Source organism: Sus scrofa, chromosome X (genome assembly GCF_000003025.6).
Source record: "Sus scrofa isolate TJ Tabasco breed Duroc chromosome X, Sscrofa11.1, whole genome shotgun sequence".
Lineage (NCBI taxonomy): Eukaryota > Metazoa > Chordata > Mammalia > Artiodactyla > Suidae > Sus > Sus scrofa.
In genome coordinates this window covers 106,039,462-106,059,750 of record NC_010461.5, presented here as the reverse complement: position 1 = coordinate 106,059,750, position 20,289 = coordinate 106,039,462, and the positions used below count along the sequence as shown (strand labels likewise).

Sequence of the window (20,289 nt, the reverse complement as noted above, 5' to 3'; positions counted from 1 at the left end):
CCACATATGAATCTTGATAATTACATATTCTTGAAAATTTAAATTTATTTATTGTTAATAACTTGTGTAATTTCAGAACTGTTGTCTGAAATTATACTCTCCTAATCATTTATTTCTAGAATGATTTATAATTCTAAATATGCCTTATATCCTTTCTTGAAAAGAGCTTTAATAAAATACTGAGAAATTTCTAAAATTTTTAAAGGTGCTCATTATATAGTTAAAACTAATAGTGATTAAATAGGGAACATTTCCATTTGAACAACATATTAATGCTTTCTTGTCATTGTTGCGTTAATGAGGGTCATACTTCCAAAATAATATGTAGAAGATAAAAAGAATTACAGGGTGAGAGATCTTTGCAGAATAGTAAAAATGTGTACTGTATGCTTCCAACTTAGTATAGAAAATTGCCACCAAGATTTATTTATTCAACAAATTCTTTTGAGTAGTATGCAAAGCACTGCACTAGGAAAATTTCCGCATTAATTATTGAAAGATGGTTTTTATATTTATGTTTTATTATATAGGTCTTTGTTATAATATGTAATTTTGTTGAATCATTTTTTTTACAAATTACGTTTGTAAGTTTTTGAGCCAGATACCTGGAAGTCATACAGTTTGGTTTGAAAATATAATTGTAGCTGGCTGAGTGTTAGGACATACCACAGAATAAAATAAAACATTTAAATATTCATGTTTTATTTTCAAAATTTATTTCCTGAACACAAAAATAAAGTTATGGTCTTAGAATGTTATTTGGCTTGCAGTATATTGTGAGTGTGCAATATATTGTGAATATACAGTCTCAACTGAGAAATTGCTTTAGTTTGTAATAGAAACAAAATGAATTTTTTGCCCCTCCCCATAGTTGAAATCATCCTTAATCATCATCTTTCTCTACTGTCCTAAATAATCAGTCTTTTAAAAAAATCATGAGAGTACAAAGGAACAAAATGTGGAGTCATTGGAAATCTTTATCAGCTAAAGCCTTGGGCTAGAGTTTTGCATTGTTGAGGGTATCACATTTATGTGTGTTGGGATATGAGGAGTGGAAAACAAATTTTTGTTCTTGAGACTTAAGAAACATGCTAATAAATACCAAAGAGACTTAAAACACTGATTGGTCGAACTGTTCTGTCTTTGAGTAGGCCCAATAACATTCTATTTATAGAAATTCTATTTATGAATATAATTTTGAACAAAAATTATTTATTCGCAGTAGTTTGGAATGATACAAAGAGCTATAAAAGTTTTTCGGCAGTCTCTTTTCCTTCATATATCTTTTTGATTTAATGCATCCACATTTTTTTCTTAATTTACATGGGAATATGTCTGTGAGAAAAACAAAGTACTGGAATAGTGGGACTTTCACATTTATGTTAACGTTTTTATTTTAATGCATTTGTATTTTAACATAGTAAGCGTCTATAAAATATGGAATTAAAACTATATAATATTTTGGAACTATAAATCTGTTTTTAGTCCATGAAGAGAAGTACATTCTCTTCATGATAGAAAAGCAGTTATTTTTACAATAACTGTAACTCAACTTTTGATTCCAATATAAAAAACCTGGGGTTTTGTAGGGAGGAAAATTTTAAGTTTTTTGAACTTGTGTTTTTTTGGTTTTTTTTGGCCATGGCATGTGGAAGTTCCTGGGCCAGGGATCGAACCCATGTCACAGCAGTGACAACACTGGATCCTTAATCTCCTGAACTGTTTTTAATGTATCGTTGTATAGAACTAAATAGAACAATATTCGGATTTGTTAATTTAACCTCTGTTGATGATGCTTAATTTTTTGTTCACAGGGATTCACCAACTGGACTAAGCGAGATTTTAACCAGTTTATTAAAGCTAATGAGAAGTACGGAAGAGATGACATTGATAACATAGCTCGAGAGGTGGAGGGCAAATCCCCTGAGGAGGTCATGGAGTATTCAGGTTTGTGTAAAACTGCAAAAATGGTGTTTAATTGTAACCTTATGCATTTCTTTAATGTCAGTTTAATTGTACCTTTATTCAGAGACCTTTAGACTTTTATGAATAAAGTGTAGGTGAAAGTATAAAATAGACTTGTGCTTCAGTGAAAAGATTCTTAAGATTTATCAAAACAAATTGCTGTTGTCCCTACTAGTTAGCTGATAGAGCTGAGTATATGTAGGACTGATAAAACAAAGATAGCTGTTGGATGCACATTGGCAAAATGCCCACTTGCCCTGGAATTTGGTCATCTTTTGGGCAAATCAGGTCTAAGACTTCAGTTTCAGTGGATTGCATTAGTGTCTTGTCCTTGAAGTAGAATATTCCTATCAGACCTTTTTAGATGCTCGAACACAATCAGAGTTCCAGTTTGCTCCAGGCAGGTCCTGTGGATTCCATTGACTCTATGCAAGTTGGAATAGATCTAAAAAGACTGCTTGAATAAACTGTTAATTGGTCCTAGAATCATCTCTCTCTCTTATTCAGCTGTGTCTTTGGTCTTGACCAGAACTAGATTAGGTGCTGAAGCATATGAAGTTAATACCATGTCATAGCGCATCCAACCTCAGGCTTCTGAAGAGAAATCTTATTAAAAATAAATATGTCTAGAAAGTTTTCTTGTAGAACAAAAAGTTTCTGAAGTCCAGTTAGGTTGAGCTCTCAAATTTAGTCTGAATATCAGCTGTATAGAATCTAGGACATTTTCGCCCATAAAAACAGTGTCATGAAGTAGGTTTAGGTTTCTATGCTAGCCCCTCAAAGCCTATTAGTGTAACAACTGAAATTCTGTACTTTTTGCAGTGAAAAATAGTAGGGAGAAACCATTGCAATGCTAATAAATATACCAAAGATTAATATAGACTGGGGGCAACTTTTAATATTTATAGTGCTAGTGCTTGAAGAAATCCATGTGTAATTAGAGAACAGATACCTTTTTTCTTCTGGAAATCTGAAAGGGTCTTCTGGGACATTCCAGGGACCTTAGAGATAGATTATATTGGGTTTTTATTTCATGTAGTATAACATCAAGCCTGTGAATGTCCTTTGCTTTGATACCAGCATAACATTACTGCTACTCTTAAAGTTTATCACATAAGTTTGGGGCACTTGGGGGCTTAAAGAGGGGAAATATAGAGGAGAGAGAGAAATTTTAGCAAGAGGTGAATGAAAAGAGTGTAAAAGATTTGTGCAGAGAGGTTTTATGAAGTAGAATTTTCTTCAGAGGATAGGAAGGAGGGATAGCATCAGTGTGTATGAAGTTGCAAGAAAAAAATGATTAAAAAAGATAGCATGTCAGATGCTCCCTCAGATTGACACCAGGCCGGGTAGTGTGACTAGCTCAGGACAGCTTAACTGGGCCATGTCAGAGGTTGGGGAGGTTTGAATGAATTTATGTAGTTGGTTGCAATAAAAGAAACAATGTGTATACTTGGCTATTCATGAGTATCTTATATACAGCAACATTTAAGTATGTGTTGAATGAATAAGTAAGAATAAATGAACACAAGTGCTTATAAAAATCAGAGTACTAGCATTCCTTTCTTTTTTAAATTAAAAAATTTTTTTCTTGGAGTATAGTTGATTTACAATGTTGTGTTAATTTCAGGTATACAGCATAGCAATTCAGTTGTATGTATATATGTCTTCCTTTTCAGATTCTTTTCCCTTACAGGTTATCATAGAATATTGAGTGTAATTTCCTGTGCTATATAGTAGGTCCTTGTTGGTTATCTATTTTATCTGAGGTTGTGTGTATATGTTAATCCCTAACATTCCTTTCTTGATAGACTCAAAAAAATGAAAAAATTTGAGAATATAGAATATGCCATTAGAGGACCTTTCACTTAAGTTATAAGATGTGATTTTTTTTTTTTTTTGTCTTTTTAGGGCCACATCCGTGGCATATGGAAGTTCCCAAACTAGGGGCTGAATCAGAGCCTTAGTCGCCAGACTGCCACAGCCACAGTAACGCCAGATCTGAGCCACATCTGCCACCTGTGCTGCAGCTTGTGGCAATGCCGGATCTTTAATCCACCAAGCGAGGCCAGGGATCAAATTTGCATCCTCATGGATACTAGTCGGGTTCTTAACCTGCTGAGCCACAATGGGAACTCCAAGATGTGACATATTAATGCAGCCAGATTATTTAGCTCATTTATAAAATGTGGGTGATTTGGCTTTTTATTTAAGAGAAAAACCATTCCAAATAAATTTTAAAAGCAAGTTGTATATCACTGGAAATACTGTAAGCATAGTGAGTGGATCCAGAAGTGAAGCAGCAGTTTCAGTAGAAGTTGCTGCTTAGTAAGTAGTTTGACCTGTTGACAATGGTTGTGCTTTTGTTTTTGCTTGCTAGGAAGCTGTGTTCTCTGGTTTATATGACCACTCTCTCTTCTGTTTCACTTTATGTATTTGGTACCTTCTATATAATGTCTGAATAGAAGCATACCTTAAATCAGTATCTGTAGTATCTTTTTAAATTCTAGTCCTCTGGGGTGGTTAATTAAAAACTCCATAATATTTCATGAAAGTAAAATTGATAACCTAAAACTTTCTTGTTGAGGTCTTACTTAAATGAAAAGAGGTATTTAATACTCCTCATTTATTACCCTTTAGGAGTATTTAATAATTGAACATAAATATACAGATGAATCTGAATCTTAATTATAAACAGTGTAAGTTCGCTGTATCCTTTCCTGTTAATTCTTTATTCTGCAGTTCCTTGGATTTATTTACTTAAGATGATAGAATTGTGAATTAATAACTCTGTTTTTCAGCTGTGTTTTGGGAACGTTGCAATGAATTACAGGACATTGAGAAAATTATGGCTCAAATTGAACGCGGAGAAGCAAGAATTCAACGAAGGATCAGTATCAAGAAAGCCCTGGATGCCAAAGTACTCTATTGCATAATTGTCAAATTACCAATAGATTGTTCTTAATTAGTAATTAAATGGTGGTTAGCTTTGGCTTGTTATTATCTGCACATTTAGTTAAAAGCGCTATTTTGTTTAAATCCACAGATTGCAAGGTACAAGGCTCCATTTCATCAGTTACGTATTCAGTACGGAACCAGCAAAGGAAAGAACTATACTGAGGAAGAAGATAGATTCTTGATTTGTATGTTACACAAAATGGGCTTTGATAGAGAAAACGTGTATGAAGAATTAAGACAGTGTGTTCGGAATGCTCCTCAGTTTAGATTTGACTGGTTTATCAAGTCTAGAACTGCCATGGTATGTATTCCTTTCTTATTTCCTCCAACTTCTTACTTGGAAAATTTTCCGATATCGTATAGTCTTCACATAGATTCTCTAATTGTTAACATTTTGCCACTTTGGCTTTCTCCTCTCACCAATGTATGTGTATATATACTTACATATACCTACATAGAATCTACATATACATACATCTATTTATTGTATTTAGAAATACAGAAACATTATCTATTTCAGAAGTATAGATCTGTGTATTAATGAACATAAAATACAGGTATATATTTCTGAACCATTTGAAAGTAAGTCACAGTGTTCACCTCTAAATACTTCAGCATTTATCTTCTAAATAAAAATATTTTCCACATAAGCACAAGACCATTATCCTGCCTGAAAATGTTCACAATGATTCAGTAATTCATGTAGTACACAGACCATGTACAAAATTTTCCATTTGTCCCCAAAGTGTCTCTCATACCCATTTTTTAAAATTGATGAGCCAGTTAAGTAAGCTTAGTTCACATATTGCATCTGGTTGATTCTCTTTAGTCTCTTTCAAGCTACAACTTTTTTTTTTTTTTTCACGACAGTGACTTTTTAAAGGTGCCCAGGCTTGTTTGTAGAATGCCCCACATTTATGTCATTGTTTACCCATTGTTAGTTTGGTTAAACATTTTTGGCAAGAACACGACCTAAGTGATATACGTGTACTTCTTATTGCAGCACATCAGGAGGCTTATCATGTTAGGTTGTCCCACTCTTGGTGATGTTAAGTTTGATTACTTGGTTAATATGGTGACCACCAGAGCTCTCTGTTTCCCCTTTGTAATGAGGCAAGTGGTACTTGAGACTGTGTGAATAAATTAAGGATTTTTTTAAATGAGCAGGAGTTGTTGCCTCAGTTGAGTTTTTATAAGGATATTATGAGTCAATAGTTAAGAAGAGATTTTATGAGTTCACTTGTGGCACAGCAGGTTAAGGATCTGGTCTCGTCATCGCAGTGGCTTGGGTTGCTGCTGTGGTACAGGTTCCATCCTTTGCCTGGGAACTTCTGCATGTTGCAGGTGCAGCCAAAAAGAAAGAAATTTCAATTTCACTTGATGCAATTTACTGTTACTTTTTTTTTTTTTTTGGTCTTTTTGCCTTTTTTAGAGCTGTACCTTCAGCATATAGAGGGTCCCAGGCTAGGGGTCTAATTGGAGCTGTAGCCGCCAGCCTACACCAGAGCCACAGCAGCTCAGGATCTGAGCCGCGTCTGCGACCTACACCACAGCTCACAGCAATGCCAGATCCTTAACCCACTGAGCGAGGCCAGGGATTGAAACCGCAACCTCATGATTCCTAGTCGGATTCGTTAACCACTGAGCCACGACAGGAACTCCTACTGTTACTTTCTAATAGGAATTGTGTTCCCGTTAAATCCTAGTGCTGCCGAGCAGTGTTCTTGATATTGAAATAAATGCAACATGTCTTTAGTGTTGCACCATCTGTCTTTTGTCAGCCGAGATGGTTGAGACAAAAAATAGATTTATATAGTCTAAACATTAAAAGTAACCAGAAACTAACAATCCAAACAATGGACATTTTCCTTTAGTTTCTAGCCATCATAAATGTTCATAGGGATGTGAAGCAATGCTTAATATTTTATCTGACCCATTTTATATATTCAGTTCAAGTTGAATAAAAAGAAAAATCTTAGTTGCTATATTGAAGATGCTAATTTTATAAATATGTCTTAAAACTTTAACACAAATTTGGAGTGTTCCCAGATTGTTATTAGAATATGTCTAACAAGCTAATGGAATACATAATGCTGGGAGATACATAGTGCAGATAATTTGAATCAAGCCAGAATCCAGAAGGAACTAGAAGAATCGGAATGGTGGATCTGTTGAATGTCCCTTGCCACAGACAGTTATAGGAATGAATGTAAAATGCTATACTTGTACAAAAGAATAGGAAGAGGTGTATAGGTTAATAAGATACAGTAGGAAGAATTGAGAAAAGAATGAAAAAGATAAGAATCTGTGGCATGAAGGACTGAGCTTAGATATAGGGAAGAGTTGTTTGATAGGGTTCTTTGGATCATTGAAATATATTATTGAAGAACAATGTAGAATAGCTTTCCTGTGAGCTTTGGAAGTGAGATTCTATTTTGATGGTCTGAAGACTTTGGCAATGAGCTAGTTGGCCTTTTAAGGTGCCTTCTAGCTCAGTGCATCTACGACCATGTTTAGCAGGGCGTGCCTTTCAAAAGCCATACATTTAACATTTTTGGCCATATGGGGTGCAATCATATGTATATCATTTTATGCAGCTTAGGATCTAATTTAATTTAGAGCGGCACCAACAGCTTATAAAAGACAAATGCCAACCTGCATTTGTTGATTAATCATGTTTTAGATCATACATGCCCTTTTATGTGATGAAACATTTGCTCAATTTGAGAGTATTATTTCAGTGATACTTTACTAATTTTAAAAAAGGTTGCATTTTATGCTGTTTTCAGTTTCTGGAATCATTAAATAAAGCAGGATGAAACAGATTCAAAGTGCAAGGAAAATCTTATATTATTTGAAATATGAACCTGACTGTAGAACTACATAACCTTACTTCATTTTCCAGGAAAAAAATCCAATATATTATTAACAACCACTAGATGTCTCTGAACTCCCTTGTAAAGAATCTTTTTTCCCCTCCATCTTTCTACAAACCATTTACCTCTTTCTTTACCATGAGATTTAAATCTCTGATGTATGTTTTCCCAAGAGTATATATTAACTACATATGTGATTAAAAAATGAAACTTTTGTCTATTAAAAATGACAGTTCTGTCTTTAATTATGTTCTAGAAGGTGGAATTTATGATTTCTAAAGAGTCTTTAAAAACGTATAGTAGTTTATTTCATATTAAATATTTTAATCCAGAGTTTTTGTTAACTTTTCTACCATATTATTTCCCTCCTAGTTAATGAAAACTTTTGCTTATATTTCTAGATTTACAATAAAAGTAATATATTTAAAATATGCATGCATAAATTTAGACCATCTTTCTGGAATATTTCATGGTACCATAAATAACTAGGGAACTAAAGAAATGGATTTCTGTTATTTCTGGATGGTCTCTTTGCCCTTTCATTTTAAACGGTTGGTCTTGTGTAGTGAATCGCATTCACAATCTAAGAAGTATAACTTCCCTCTTGAAAGAGACAGTCGTGATTTCCAAAATTAAAATAATTTGTCTCATTGAAAAATCTCATTTTAGAAATACAGAGGATATAATCTGATTCATTGTGTGTGTCACTGTGTTCACATTGAAATTTTATTAATGATTAAACTTTAAATTTAGCTTACTAAAGAAGCTGTCTTTCAAAACATAATCTTGCTTAAAGATGATGCTTTCCCAGAGACACCAATAAATAGTGTGACATACTTAGGAAAAAATAGAAACCTTACGAGCCAGTTACCTTTTATTTAGCCATCTCAAAGTACTGCATTCATGACTTCTGACTTAACTCTCAGTCTTAAAGTGCCTTAAGGCATGAACCTCCACTTCTAAATATGCCTCATTTTGAAAGCTTTCAGCTAAAGGTTGACGATTTCTTTGAGACTCTTCTCCATTTAAAAATGCTGGCTATACAAAAGAGAAAATGAGCTTTAGTTCCATTTCTCTGTGCTAAAAAGATTGTGATTTTTTTTTTCTCTGACAACTTGGTGGTCTCTAAGTAAGTAATCAGTCTCTATTGAACTACATAAACAAGTAGGAAGGATATGATCAATTTAGATGTTTAAGCTCATAGCACATGAATGGCCCTACCATTTTCCTTCTAAGAAAAAAAATGTCTTACAATGAGGTCCTAGTCTTAACTATCATGTCAAAACCCATCAGAATTAAAAGGACCTTTGCCTGATGACTATAAGGAAAAGATAGTACCTTTGTATTTATATAGTACTTTTTATATAATGCTTGTCAATCTTTTTTTTTTGCCAACATTATTAGCTCATTAATTTCTTGTAGGGAATGAGTATCAAGGTACTATCTCCATTTATTAGTGATAGGCTAAGGTGACTGGGAGATTTGAAAAGAATCTGAGACAACGGTCCAGGATACTAGTCAGTTTACTGGTAAGGACAGATAGAAAGTATCCAAAGTTTAATCTGTAATAATTCCTTAGACCTGCTTAGGTTCTTTTAAGTACTATGGGAGAAAAAGCAGAATTTGACTCTGTGATACAGAAAATTTCTTGGAGTTCCCGTCGTGGCGCAGCAGAAACGAATCCCACTAGGAACCATGAGGTTGCAGGTTCGATCCCTGGCCTTGCTCAGTGGGTTCAGGGTCTGGTGTTGCCGTGAGCTGTGGTGTAGGTTGCAGACGCGGCTCAGATCCCGCGTTGCTGTGGCTGTGGCTGTGGCTGTGGCTGGCAGCTGTAGCTCCGATTAGACCCCTAGCCTGGGAACCTCCATATGCTGCAGGTGTGGCCCTAGAAGAACAAAAGACAAAATACATAAATAAATAAATAAATTCCTGAGATAGCCATTTATGCTTCCTTTGCAAGCTTACTTTGACTCTTAATTTTAGTCAAAAAATATTCTTATCTTTCAGCCCCTAGGGAGCTTTTATCTTTCCTCTCCTAGTAAGCTCTGTGTACATAGCTTATGGCCATGGACCTTGGAATTGAATCAAAGTATTGGTAATTAGTTATTACAATTACCCTGCCTTTTGTAGTAGGTTTTTTTTTTTTAAATTTCTTAGTGGCCACACCCACGGCACATGGAAGTTCCCAGGCCGAGGACTGAACCTGAGCCGCAGCTGCAGCCTGTGCTAAAGCTGCAACAACACCAGATTCTTAACCCACTGTGCAGGGCTGGAGATCAAACCCATGACTCCACAGCAATCCAAGCCACTGCACTCGGATTTTTAACCTACTGTGCCACAGTGAGAACTCCCCTTTTGTAGTAGTTTAAATGAATTTTTGGGATAGTATCTCAGAGAGAATCATGTACTGTTGCATACAATGTAATGAAAATTTCATGTTACTGCTGTTTGTTTTCAAGTCACGGCTTTATTATTTAATGAAAGTGTTCCTTATTTAAAGTTAAGAAATGACATTCATCATTAGAATTGTAGGGAAAAAAAAAACTTTTTAGAAAATACTGCCATAGCTCTTTATTTTCTTGCTTCCGTTTTAATAGGTTTATCAGGGATAGTTAATGTTAAGTTATTAGTTCAGCACAGGATGTTTTATAGATTATCCGTCCAGTCAGAGAAGGATTTTCTTTATAGATACTTTAGAAAAAAAATCAATTTCAAAAATTTCCAACCTATTCTCTGATCACAGTAGCACTTTTGTTTGTTGCTTATGCAGCACAGCCTAGGAAATTTTATAAGAAGGCTACTCATAATTTTTTATTGTGTATATCACTACTTAATTGTGTGATAACAACTGATATTGATCATTTAGAGAATTACATTATTAATGAAACATGAGAATATGAATTAATACATTTACTCATACAATTGGTAGACTGAAATTATTGGTAGGTTTTTGTTGACTAGAATTATTAAAATATTAAAAATATTTATGCTTATTAAAAGGATATATTATTTCCTCATGTGCTTGAAAGACTAAAATGTCCTTTTCAGCCTTAATTTTGAAAAAGGTCCTATATAGAAGTATGTACATTAGAGGTAGTACTTAACTTTGCCTTGGAGGTTAGGTCAGAGTAATGGCTTCACAGAAGTCCTTCTTGGGACTGAGCCTCGAAAGGCCGGGAAGGATTTGGCCCTGGGACTGTGGAAACAGTACAAGCCCAGCATATTCAGAAACTGTGAGTAGGTGGGTATGGTAGGGTGTAAGAAGGAGGGTACCAGAAGATGAAGAAATAGCTGGCAGCCAAATTACAAAGGGCCCTGTCCCCTGTATTGAACTTTGGTCATTATTCTGCAGGAAATGGGAAGTCATTGAAAGATTTTAACAGGGCGGTGACATGGACAGATTTACATTTTAGGAACGCCCTTCTGTGAGTGGGCAAATATCTACCTTAACCACCATGTAGGCTGATCATTCCCAAATTTATATCTCTGTCTTTTCTCTGTTCCTCCCTTTCTTTTCTTCCCTTGGCTAATATATCACCCTCTGCCCCACAGTCATTTTTTACTACTGCTCTCTTAACCTTCGAGTACAAATGGTTACGCCTAAAAGGACCAGCCTAACACCTTGCGCAAAGTAGATGTTCAGTGAATGAGCGTGGAACTTCTGTGCTTCAGTTTGCTTCTGTCTCAGAGACCCCTACAGTTGGATCAGATTTGGATAGAATGTGAAACGTAGCAATGGGTTTGAGTTCTTTTTTCTTTTCCTTTTCTTTCTTTTCTTTTCATCTACCTTTTTCTAATAATAGACTTGACTTGGCTATAATTCCTGCAACTTTTGTTTTTACATAAGTTTTGAGTAGCCAGTTATAAATATCATGTGTTTTATTCATAACTGTAGTGTTTAAGACTGAATTGTTCTGACAGTCTGAAATGTGATAAATGTACTAACAGGAGTGTGTTTTATGTATTTATGTGCTATCTTGTGAGGCGGTGATGCGACATTTTACAAGTGATGCTTAAGCAGCAGCCGTTAAGTAAAACTATCATAACATTTGATACTTGCTTAAGAAATATAAGATGTATTTATTAGAATATGTAACTCCCATCTTACTGCCGATGTGCTTGGGCCCTGAGATTCTAATATAGAATGCTATTGTGTTTTGTTAGTATGATGATAGAGGTTCCAAAGGGATGAAGAACCTGGGAAATACACCACAGAGTGTATAGTTGGAGGTGTCAATTCAGAAGGTAAAGTATAGGGAGTTTGCAAAGGAGAAAAAATACCCATTTTGTTTTGCTAAGAACTGTAGAAGAAAATCCTGACTTCACAGAACTACCTACAAATTTAAAGGTGCAAAGGTGGAGTGCAATTTATTTATTTTTTGCCCTTGCTCATTCACCTGCTTTTGACTTTCAGCCATAACGGGCAGAGACCGTCTGTCATTCAGACTTAGGCAGGCTTAGTGTCTAGGATTTTAGTACATAGGAAATGTAATGTAGAGTCTCTTTAATCTCTTTCAATAAGTCACTTCAAGTCTACTGATGCTTTCTGTGCCTTTTGAATTGATGCTTTGAAGCTGAGTATTGGGGCAAAGGATGTTTGAACTTGATGCCTGGCGTGATTGGTATTCACCACACAGTACAGGGCAGCGCCACTTACTGCAAACATCCCATCATTTATTAAATAAAGGTAGAGACACATATCCTAGTATTCAGAAGTTGCAACTTGGGTAACTTTGCATTGAATAGAATTATAAACCATTTAAAAAGATACGGAAAACCAAGGCAGCACGGTTTGTTTAAAACTGAAGCCCTTTACCGGTTTTTGTACGGCCCGCAAGCCAAGAATGCTTTTTACATTTTCACATGGTTGAAAGAAAATCAAAAGACTATTTTGTGACATGTGAAAATTATACAAAAATTCAGATTTTAGTATCTGTAAGTAAGGTTTTATTGGAACTCAGCCACACGCACTCATTTGTGCCTCGTCTGTGGCTGTTTTCATGCTGCAATGGCAGAGCCAAGTAGTTGTGAAGAGACCGTGTGGTCTGCAGAGCTGACAGTATTTACTATTTGGTTTTTCACAGAAAGGATGTGCTGACCCCCGGTTTAAAAGAATGTGTAAGAAAGGTGGAAGAAAAGAAATAATATAATCAAGTAGTCAGACACGAATACAGCTCTTCAAGAAAAGTGTTAAATGAAGGACGAGTAAAGGGAGAGGCTGTTAGCCTGACAGATGTTTGGGAGGTCTGGTGGTGGTGGTGGTGATTGTGATCAAGGCATGAGAGCTGCCTTGTAGTATTTGGAAGATTGACATACAGAAGAGGGAATTAGCTTGTTCAGTTTGCCTGCGGAAGTTAGAGCTAGAAGCAGTTGTTTTGCAGACTCTAAGGTAGGACATTATTAGCTTTGCCTAACAGTACTTTTTGAACTTGTCCAAAGGTGGAACATACAGCCTTGGGAGGTAGCGGGAGTACCCCATTGTTGGAAGACTTCAGACAGGCTGGACAGCTAATTAGCAGGGACCAAGTAGAAGGCATTCAGCATCAACCCGAATGGCTTTAAAGGCCCTTTCTGATCTTGCGAATCTGTGATTTTATGGACTCCCACTACTGAGACTGTATCAAGGGAAGAGTTCGGAGTACAAAATACATCTTTGGCTGCATGACTCTTTCTGCTTAAAAATCACCAATGAGATCCTTTTGTCAGCTAAATTAAGTAAAATTGCTTAGTTCTTTGTTTTTGGCTTCTAGGTTCTTTGTACTTTGGTTCAAACTTAGTCTTATCCATCACTCTTATCCTGCACAGCATTTCTCAACTTGATTTCTACCAAGCATTCTTCCAGGATTTGCAAATACACAATATGCAGAACAAGGTTCTGTGTTCAGATAGATTTGGGAAATGCTGATATTGAATCCTGCCCTTGACCCTTTCAATCTATAAGTAGAATGCTAAAAGCTCGGAGAAGTCCTGCCATGAAGAAATTTAACCTTTTTAAAATCTAGCATTTCCTGCACATGCGTTAACAAAGAATTTTTTTCCTTTGGCCACAGCTGTTAACACTGCAGAACAGTTTTCCTACCCTCTTCTGTTGTCTTTGTTGTTTTTGTATTTCCTCTCTTCCTCTTGTGTGCTATTTTTCTCCTTCCAATTTCATTCCTAAATCCAGCATGGGGAAATCATGAGAGAAAGAGATAATTAGACTACAGAATTATGGAAACGGTTTGAGACCACATGAACCTGAGGAAAATAGGGAGATTAAAAAAAGGTACAAGAATTTAGGGGAATAGGTGTATGAAAGGAGAAATTATATGAAAGTGCTTTAGACACCACGAAATTTCTCATAGTCATTTCATAGTCACTTGGTTAGTCAAAAAGTGAATCACTGTTTTATTGGTAATCTGGCCTTTCTCCTTGTATTTCTGGTTTTAGCTAGTGTTCTGTTCATGATACCATCTGTTTAGTTAGGCAGTCTTTAAACATGTGAATAAAATATGGGGCTGGTATCTCTAGAGCAAGTGGTATTTCCTATGCGAGGAGGGTAACATCCATACTCACCCATTCCTTGATGCCTTTCTCTAGAGAGTTAGATTAGTTTTCTGTCTGGAGTAGTTAGTGACAGGTTAAAAGGAGTGAAGGTAAGAACTTATTATACAGTCTGTTTATAATCACTTTGAGATTCTACTTCCCTGCATATGAGACTATCTTAGAAGTATTATTTCTTTCCCTGAATCACCCATATGAACCATGAATATGTATCCAAAGCTATCTGTAGTCACAGGCAGCTTTTACTTATTGAGAATAATAATAGCCAGAGGGTGTAGCTTAATGATTCAAGAATCAGCTTCACATAAAGACTGTCTAGCCTCCCTAGAAACCAACAATCAAATCTCATCAGGGTCAACTTAGCCTTTTCTGTAATAGATAAATTGAATAACATGCTGTTTAATTTGTATGTGTGTTATTGAATGAAGCTATGAAGAATGTTTGGTCTGCATATTAAAGGTACCACTGTTGTTTTGGTAAGTAAGGAAAATTCCAGTGTTATTTTTCCTAAATTATTTAACCTTGGGTAATTGAAGATGCACAAGAAACATGAATGTACCAGTGTTTTGTAAGGTTATTTTTAATAGTTAAACAAAATTTGTTAATGAATTTTTTTTTCTGGCTAGACTGTCTTTGGTTTTCTGCCTCCTTTTAGACTTGAATTTTATGGAGTAGAAAATGCTTAGCTAGCTGGTAATATTTCTATATGTAATTTTCTGGCTTTCACTTTTGCTAGGTAAAGTTATTTAAAAAATTTTGCCATTTCTTAAAAATGTTACAGATTGCCCAAGCTCTAAATAGTCATTGCAGAAAATTTGGAAAATAATGCTAGTATAAAGAAGAAAATAAAAAGTTACCATTGGTCCTACTTTCAGAAATAGCTGTTATTAACCATTAATAACTCTATGTAGTTAGTACTCTCTCATCTATTTCTGTGTTTATGTGTATATAGTAAGATGTGTATGTGTATTCCATTTCCAAATTACCAAAAATTTAGTTCCCGGTATTTCTCTGCTAAAAATAACACTTCTCAGAGTTCCTATCTGGCATTGTCACTGCTGTGGCTCAGATCGCTGCTGTGGCAAGGGTTTGATCCCTGGCCCCAGAACTTCTGCATGCCATGGGCGTGACCAAAAATAATACTTCTCTAAATATTGTCTTGTGTATCTTTGATATACATTTCTCATTTCTTTACATCAAGTAGCTAGGAGTGGAATTGTTCATTTAAAGCGTATATCATTTTTAAGATACTTCACTGAGATTTCCAAATTGTTTTCTGGAAAGATAGTTTTTTTGTCCGCTTGGGCTGCCATAACAGAATACTGCAGGTGGGGTGGCTGAAACAAATTTCTCATAGCTTTGGAGACTTCAAGTCCAAGATCAGGGTGCCAGTAGGATTGGTTTCTGCTGAGGCCTTTCTCCCTGGCTCGTGGGCTGTGCCTTCTTACGGCATCTTCACAATGCCCTTTCAAGTGTGAGGGTAGCAAGGGAGAACTATCCCTGGGTGTCTCTTCCTCTTCTTATAGGAATACCAGGCCTATTGGATTAGGGCCCAGCCCTTATGACCTCATTTAACCTTAATTACCTCCTTAGAGGTCCTCTCTCCAGACACAGTCACATTGCCAGGGTGTTAGAGGCTTCAACTTACAGATTTTGGGGGACACAATTTTTTAACAGGTAATAACATTGACATCCCATCATCAGTAAATGAGAGTTCCCATTTCACCATCTTATTGCCAGCCCTGGATACATACACCACACACACATGAATGCCTGTGTCACTGCTAATTTGATAAATGTATCATTTTTTTACTTTGCCTTTCTTTGAGTAAAAAAAAATTTTTTTTTTGTCTTTTTGTCTTTTTTGTTGTTGTTGTTGCTATTTCTTGGGCCGCTCCCGCGGCATATGGAGGTTCCCAGGCTAGGGGTCGAATCGGAGCTGTAGCCACCGGCCTAAGCCAGAGCCACAGCAACGCGGGATCCGAGCCGCGTCTGCCACCTACACCACAGCTCACGGCAACGCCGGATCGTTAACCCACTGAGCAAGGGCAGGGACCGAACCCGCAACCTCATGGTTCCTAGTCGGATTCGTTAACCACTGCGCCACGACGGGAACTCCTGAGTAAAAAATTTTTGAACATTTTGATTTTTATGAGTTTTCTATTCTTGTACTTGGACCGTTTTTTTGGTTGGAGTTCTTAATTGCCCATAAACCTGCATTTTTATTTGAGTGTTTAGCTGCTTTATATTTTATCAGATATTTTTGCTTATACAAAAAAGAAATCATTTTTACATGTTATTTAGCCTTTGATATTAAACTGCCGTTTACCTTTAAAATACCACAAAGTATTCAGGGTTAATATATACAGGTGTTCCTATTGATGAATCATGTGTTTAATGCTCACCATACATTCATAAAAACTATTGTTTGGATGCATTGATTTGCTGGCAGTGAAGTATAGGTAGTGGCAAGGTTAATGTGGGATCTTTTCACCTATTGTTTGAATTAACAAAAGCAGCAGTGTTGCCTGAGACGTGCTCCTCGAACTCTGATCCCACGAGGTGTCCGTTGGAGGAGAGAGTTCTGCTGATTGAATAGCTTTGGGAATTGCTTGCTTCCTACATCTCCTACCCTAGTGGGTGACAGTGCTCATTAGGCACTTAAGGGCTCTGAGGAACCCTGGAGTACAGAAAGCTTGTTTGGCTTTTGTAAACAGAGTACTCCCAAAATGCACTTTGATAGTAAGACATCCCTCCCCCTTTTTTTTATTTAGGTGATTTTTATTCACTTTTAATTTTGAAATACTTATAGACTCACAGGAGGTCGTAAAGAAATTTGCAGGGAGGGCCCCATGCACCCTTCACCACGTTTTCCCAGTTGGTAACATCTTTCATAAATACAGTACAGTGTCACCACTAGGAAATTAACATTAGTCCATCCACAGACCTTATTCAGATTTCGCTGGTTAGGTGCAACTTCATCATATGGGGATAGGTTACTTGTCATTAGCAGCACCACAGGACTCCCTTGTATTAGCTCTTTAGTTATACCTACTCTCCCCCCTTTCCCCAGCCCCTGGCAACCATTGATATGTTCTCCATTTCTAAACTTCTGTCACTTAAGAGTGCTATGTAAGGGGAACAGTGTGGTACGTAACATTTTGAGATTGGCTTTTTTCACTCAGTATCATCCCATTGAGGTTCATCCGGGTTGTTGCATAAACCAATAGTTTTTTTCCTTTTTATTGCTGAGTAGTATTTCATGGTGAGGATGTACCATAGTTTACCCATTCACCCACTGAGTGACATTTATCCACTTCTCATATTTTTCGTGGCATATACCCTGTATGAATATTGTTCTGAAGAATACCAATGTTAGAAATTCTGTATCACATAAGTGATAGAATTAAGAATTACCCCTTTTTACAGATTGTGCCTGGGCTGTTGAAATTAAAAGCCTTGTATTATTTGGTTTAGGAATTCCAGAGACGCTGTAATACTCTGATTTCATTGATTGAAAAAGAAAATATGGAAATTGAGGAAAGAGAAAGAGCAGAAAAGAAGAAACGGGCAACTAAAACTCCAATGGTAAAATTTTCAGCATTTTCCTAACTTTTAGGTAGATCCCCCTTTTTTTTTTACATAATTGAAATGCCTATATTATGTTTAATGCCATAGTGATAGCTATTATAAAAACTGGTTTTATGAAATGCTGATTTGTTTTTGATAGAAAAAAAATCACACTACAACCCCCTGTTTCCTATTTGTTGGTAGAACATATGGTTAGGAACGCCCTAGTAACAGGTCTCAGTATTTTAAAAAATTCCTCATGACTTCTAAGCAGAAGGATAATGCAAGTCAAATCCTTTGAATTGAGACTAGCGTTGTCATGGGGAATTGGAGGGGGTGGGGTGGGATGGGAGGGGCTGAGGTTGAAACTTGGGAGTTCCGATTGGATCAAATAAGTTTTCTGAGCTTCATGGAACTATGAGTACAAATAAGAACTTTGAGGCGACAGCAAAGCTTTACTTGGTTTACTTGGTAATAAGTTAACGGTTGAATACTAAGATGACTTGATTTTAATTCAGTCAGGTTGCCTTGTAGAGTTACAATTTCAAATACTCTTTAATAGATCATATTATTTGAGTGTGGTTAAGTAAACTACCATATTTCATCAAGTCTAAGATGCCTTCCATTCTGAGACACAGCATTATTTTATGTACGTAACACTAAGAAAAACTGCTGCCAAGTCACTGTGATTTGTCATCAATTATAGGCTGCATCCCAATTTCGGAGATGCTAAAGTGGGAAAGAAATGTGCATCATAGAACATATGAAATATGGTATTTTAACATCTATCATAAGATTTAAAAAATAATACACTCATATATAACATTTTGCCTAGAAGACTTTAAGTATTAAGTAGTTCTTTAAGATAAGCGTACATTTATAGTACCATGTGTAAGTAGACACTTGATGACTATTTTTGATGGGTATTTTATGTCTTTCTTAAAAAGAAACATCTTTAAAGGTTGTTTTTCTTTGGGTTATGTAGTTTGTTGGGTATATAGAACATTAACTGTGAGTATAACATTTAAGTGAATATTCATGTTAAAATTTTTTTTTAATGCATTTACATCCTAGATTTAACATTGTTGGGCCATTTAAAAATGTGCATATTGGAGCAGAACATTAAATCTGTTTCCATTTTAGTCACAGAAAAGAAAAGCAGAGTCAGCTACTGAGAGCTCTGGAAAGAAGGATGTCAAGAAGGTGAAATCCTAAAGCCTAGAAATAAAGTTTTAAATGGGAAACTGCTATTTTCTTGTTCCCATCTTCAAATGCTAATTGCCAGTTCCAGTGTATTCATGGTACTCTAAGAAAAATCTCTTTGGTTTTGATTTCTTGCATATTTTATATATTTTACGATGCTTTCTACCTGAAATGTGTAGCTTTATATTTTATGCATTCTAGTATTTTTGTGTACTGTATTTTGTGCATTTCATGTCTTCATCAAAATTCTCTCAGTCCTTGTTCTTTTGAAGCTTGTGCTGAGGTTTTAGCTTTTCTATGTTTTATATGCCGCTGCTTTGAAAGAGAACCTAGATTCTATAGCTGTATTATTGTTGTTTCATACTTTAAATTTATATGGCTGTGGAAAAATGAATTAAAATGATTTGAGGAGAAAGACTTTTTCACTTCTTTGTTGCTTTCTTTTCTATTGAGTATGGGCTTGTACGTGTTACTGCATACTGTGATTAGCATAATAATTGTTTCTTTGAGGTCATCTAAATATTTTTTTCCTAAAGGAATAAAGGGTGAGAACAGAAAAATATTAAAAAAAACCTAATATTTGATACTGTGCTTGCTGTCAGTATGCATTACAGTTAAATTATTCTCTAAATATTCAAGTGGGAAAATATAATAAAGAAACGTCTATAAGAAATTTAATTATTTCCTGTTTTTTGTGCAGTAGAAAATAGTTGTGTTTACTGAATTGTATTGCTCACAAGTCTGTATTTGTTTGAAAGGTAAAGCTTTGTTCCTGGCTTGTTCCTGATCTTGCGTCCCATAGAGCCAGTTCAGAGGAGTCTGGGTATAATACCTAGACTTATCAACAGCTAGGACGAAAGCATGAAACGCGTGCAGAAGAAGGGGGGTCTTCTATGGGAATACAAGTATGCTCAGATAACAAAGAGTCTCAGAGTGTCAGAGGTTTTGCACACCGAGGGCTTCTATCTCGCCCACACCGCAGATCCCACGCAGGTCAGGGGGATGTGAGAATGGGGGGAGATCTGCCCCACACAGACCCTCAAGGCTCCTGGCTGAGGCGCTGGGCTGAGGCGCTGCTGTTTTGGAGCTGCGCCACCTGCAACGTGAGGCCCACTCAGCTGCCGCTGTAGGAAAAAAAGGCTGGAGAATCTCCTGTAGGTACTTTATTGCCTCAGCC

At 36.1% G+C, this 20,289-nt stretch overlaps 1 protein-coding gene across 17 annotated transcripts in view; it reads left to right on the top strand.

Annotated features, from left to right (window-relative positions):
- Window positions 1-19,790, top strand: part of SMARCA1 (SWI/SNF related, matrix associated, actin dependent regulator of chromatin, subfamily a, member 1) — a 76,196-nt gene extending 56,406 nt beyond the window's left edge. For 4 of the 17 annotated variants that reach the window (XM_021080851.1, XM_005673893.3, XM_021080854.1 and 1 more), the window contains 5 exons: window positions 1,815-1,947; window positions 4,764-4,882; window positions 5,009-5,221; window positions 17,817-17,927; window positions 18,984-19,790. In XM_021080851.1, the coding sequence (XP_020936510.1) occupies window positions 1,815-1,947; window positions 4,764-4,882; window positions 5,009-5,221; window positions 17,817-17,927; window positions 18,984-18,989 (582 nt within the window). In that variant the 3' untranslated portion in view covers window positions 18,990-19,790. Of the gene's footprint in view, window positions 1-1,814; window positions 1,948-4,763; window positions 4,883-5,008; window positions 5,222-17,816; window positions 17,959-18,983 lie in introns of all 17 variants that reach the window. The other 13 variants (XM_005673891.3, XM_021080853.1, XM_021080850.1 and 10 more) reach the window with 5 other exon arrangements.